The sequence below is a fragment of the Sinocyclocheilus rhinocerous genome, unplaced genomic scaffold (genome assembly GCF_001515625.1).
Source record: "Sinocyclocheilus rhinocerous isolate Xijiao unplaced genomic scaffold, SAMN03320098_v1.1 C36983313, whole genome shotgun sequence".
Classification (NCBI taxonomy): domain Eukaryota; kingdom Metazoa; phylum Chordata; class Actinopteri; order Cypriniformes; family Cyprinidae; genus Sinocyclocheilus; species Sinocyclocheilus rhinocerous.
In genome coordinates, this window is record NW_015787114.1 from 1 (window position 1) to 3,203 (window position 3,203).

Genomic DNA, 3,203 nt, shown 5'->3' on the forward strand with positions numbered 1-3,203 from the left:
ATAATGATCTTTAAAAAAGCATCATATGACCCCTTTAATAACTTTCTCAAAGTGGACACTGCAGGTCCTGCTTAAATGACTGTACTGTGATAATTCACTCCAGAAAATGTATTTGAATATTTTTGACAACTGTTTCAAGGTCAAAGCAGGATGAACCGTTAAAGCACAGTAGCTACTGTCGATTCGCTCCTGAATGAATCTGCGTTTTTGAAAGAATCAGTTGAGTGAATTCAATGACTCACACATAGAGGCATTTCCTTGTTTCCTGTCTGAGTGAATTTGAATAAGTTAAATGAATGACTCAGTGATATAGGCTATTCACTTTTTTCTGAACGAATTGTTTGAATAAATGGTTATGACTCACTCATTAAGACAGTAACTTGTCGCTACCTACTGGGGTATCGACGAAACATGCAGTGGTTTGGTAAACTATGTTGAAGTAAGAACAATGCCACAATCAATTATTTCCTAATTAATATTTTTATTTTCATATCTGTTTTGTATTTGTGCTTAGGTCTGTCGTCACTTTGACATGTTTTTTGAAATCATACTGTTACTGTAATGCAAAAAATGCATAGGCTACCTGTCAATCATGTTGTGGGAAATGTGAAGGAGTGTAACTGTTTCATTATGTCATTGCATAACAAAAATGTACAATACTTTCTAATATTCAAATATAGTTTACATTTTATAATAACTTTCATTAACAATACCAACCAAAATTATAACAAATTAAAATTATTATAAAATGCAAAACAGGTCATTAGTTTATTTGTATTCAAATATATGTCATGAAATGTTGAGATATATTATTATTGTTAAATGTAATATATTATTTAAATCAAATATAATTACATTTCAATGAATATATTAAATGCAATATATATAAATGAATGCTTGTTAATGATTTCTTAATGAAAGTTATTACAAAGTGCCACAGAGAATCAAATAACATTCATCAGAAGTCTGCACGACATCACAGGAAAGCAAGTAAACAAAAAAACTGCACAATCAGAACAAAGTTATAAAGCTCTTTCCCCAAATGGAAAAAACATTGTCATCAACTTTGGATTCAGCGATGAGTTCAACTCAGAAGGCAAAAAGAGAGCTCTTATATATCGTACAAAAATAGCATGTGTAAAAAGGAATCAGCCATTTTCAAAATCTGTCCATTCACTGCTGACTGCCACTCTTTCCAAGTTTGATCATTCTGTCCGGGCATTTGCATTAGAGTTTATTTTCCATAAAACATCTCCAGAAGAAGTTCCTCCATGTTGACAGCGCCAATGACCGGTTTGAAGAAGAGACCGGCCACCACGTTGGCGTTGATGGATCTCAGCATGGAGAGGGCGAGGAAGAGTTTGGCGAATCTTGCACTGTCCCCGCGGTGAATCATTTTGACATATTCATTAAGTGCCTGGTTCGCCTCGCTCTGCAGGGCCTGGATGTAATGTTGACACTGCAGCCCTGCAACATCTAGGAACAAGAGATGGAAAGAGACTTGTTATATCCTGTACCAGAAAGAACTTGATGATGTGAAAAAGATACCTTTTGATTACCTGCACACTTGACTGTAATTCTCAAAATTATGCATTTTTGAAAACAATTCATGATAAACAAAGAAACATATATGTCATGAAACTTTGATTCATATATTGTCATATATTCATATTTTAATTACTGATCTGTTACATACCCCAACATTATTATTATTATTATTATTATTATTAGCATATTATAGTAATTACAATATTTATTAGTAGAAGTATATTATTATTATTATTTATGAATTATATATACTATATAATTCATATTACAAAATTATTAGATAAGAATTCAATGTGACATATTAAAAGCAGCTTAAGCAAAACAAAGCATTATTTTTAAATACTGATATTTCTCTAGCTGTGTTTTATCATCATTACTCTAGCTGTGTGTTTTATATCATTATTATCATCAAGTCAGTTAAAGATAAAAGCAACTATGAACTGTAATTTAGGTATGTATGTATGCATGTTTGCATGTATGTATGCATTATGATTATTATTATGATTAATATTATTAATATTAATTATTACAATGTGATTTAAATTTAAAGCTGTTAAATGGAAATATGAACTGTTCTAATTTGAGTATTAATATTATGAATTAGTAGGCTACAATGTGGTTTAAATGTAAAGCAGTAAAAAGCAACTATGAACTGTCTTAATTCGGGTTTTATTATTATTATTATTGTTGTTGTTTTTGTTGTTGTTGTTGTTGTTGTTGTTATGAACGTTAATAAATTTATTTCAGAGTGAGTCATAGTAAAACCGGTTATTCTTAACGGCAGCTAGGAAGTGTCCCAATTCAGGTGTGTCAGTGTAGCAAGTGTGTCTCACCTGGATTGAAGAGAATCGCCCCTTTTAAGTACGCGTACTCCTTAGTGCTTATGTCCAGTCCCCAGCACTTCCGCAGAAACATTTTAATACCCTGAACGTCGGTCAACGCCACTCCGCCGTTATTACTCTGGCTGTCCTGCTTGTCCTGTCCGCTCGTTAATATCCGCTGCAGCATGCTGGGCTCTTGTGTCTCCGAAGTCTCGAAGTCGATCCTGTCCTGCGCCATCCCGAGCACCAGCAGCGGCGCCCAGCTGCTCCGCACCAGCGTGTGCTGGTCATCCACCGGCAGCTCCCGGAAACACGGCACGTTCTTCACAAACTTCAGGGTCTTGACCAGGACCGCGGAGGCGGCTTTGCATGTGGTCTGAGGGGAGCGGAGAGACACCTTCCTCTTGGAGCCGCACGCACACGCGCGCATGGACAAGGCGAGCCTCGGGGTCCTCGGCTGGTTCCCAAGTTGCGCAGACTGACTGTCGTTCTTTAAAATGCTGTACAAGATGCTGTTCTGTCGCCTTTCGCTGCTGCAGTGGCAGCTGCTGTCAAAGTACGCCATCCTCCTGATGCTGCGGGGACTGTTAAGTTTCGTTGCTGAAACCGTTATGAGCTTTACGCTTGGAGATGTCCATGCACGGCTGAGGTCTGTGTGTTACCATCCACCCAAATGCCAAATAGTTTAGAGTTTTTAAAGAGCGCTGGACGCCTCCCACTGTCTCTCTCTGATGCACACATTAGGGGCGCTATAGTCCCTGTAGTGATGTGTGGTTTTGCCACATCAGGTTTTGTATGGAGTCAATATAATGCCACATATATATGCAAAATAAT

At 36.9% G+C, this 3,203-nt stretch overlaps 1 protein-coding gene across 1 annotated transcript; it reads right to left on the bottom strand.

Moving 5' to 3' along the window:
- Nucleotides 1-904: 904 nt before the first annotated feature.
- Nucleotides 905-3,032, bottom strand: LOC107736787 (nuclear receptor subfamily 0 group B member 1-like). The gene is made up of 2 exons (XM_016548138.1): nt 2,382-3,032; nt 905-1,476 (listed from the first exon to the last, which is right to left on the bottom strand). Exons 1-2 carry the CDS (start codon nt 2,932-2,934, stop codon nt 1,235-1,237), a joined length of 795 nt encoding a protein of 264 aa, XP_016403624.1. The 5' UTR covers nt 2,935-3,032; the 3' UTR covers nt 905-1,234.
- Nucleotides 3,033-3,203: the final 171 nt, after the last annotated feature.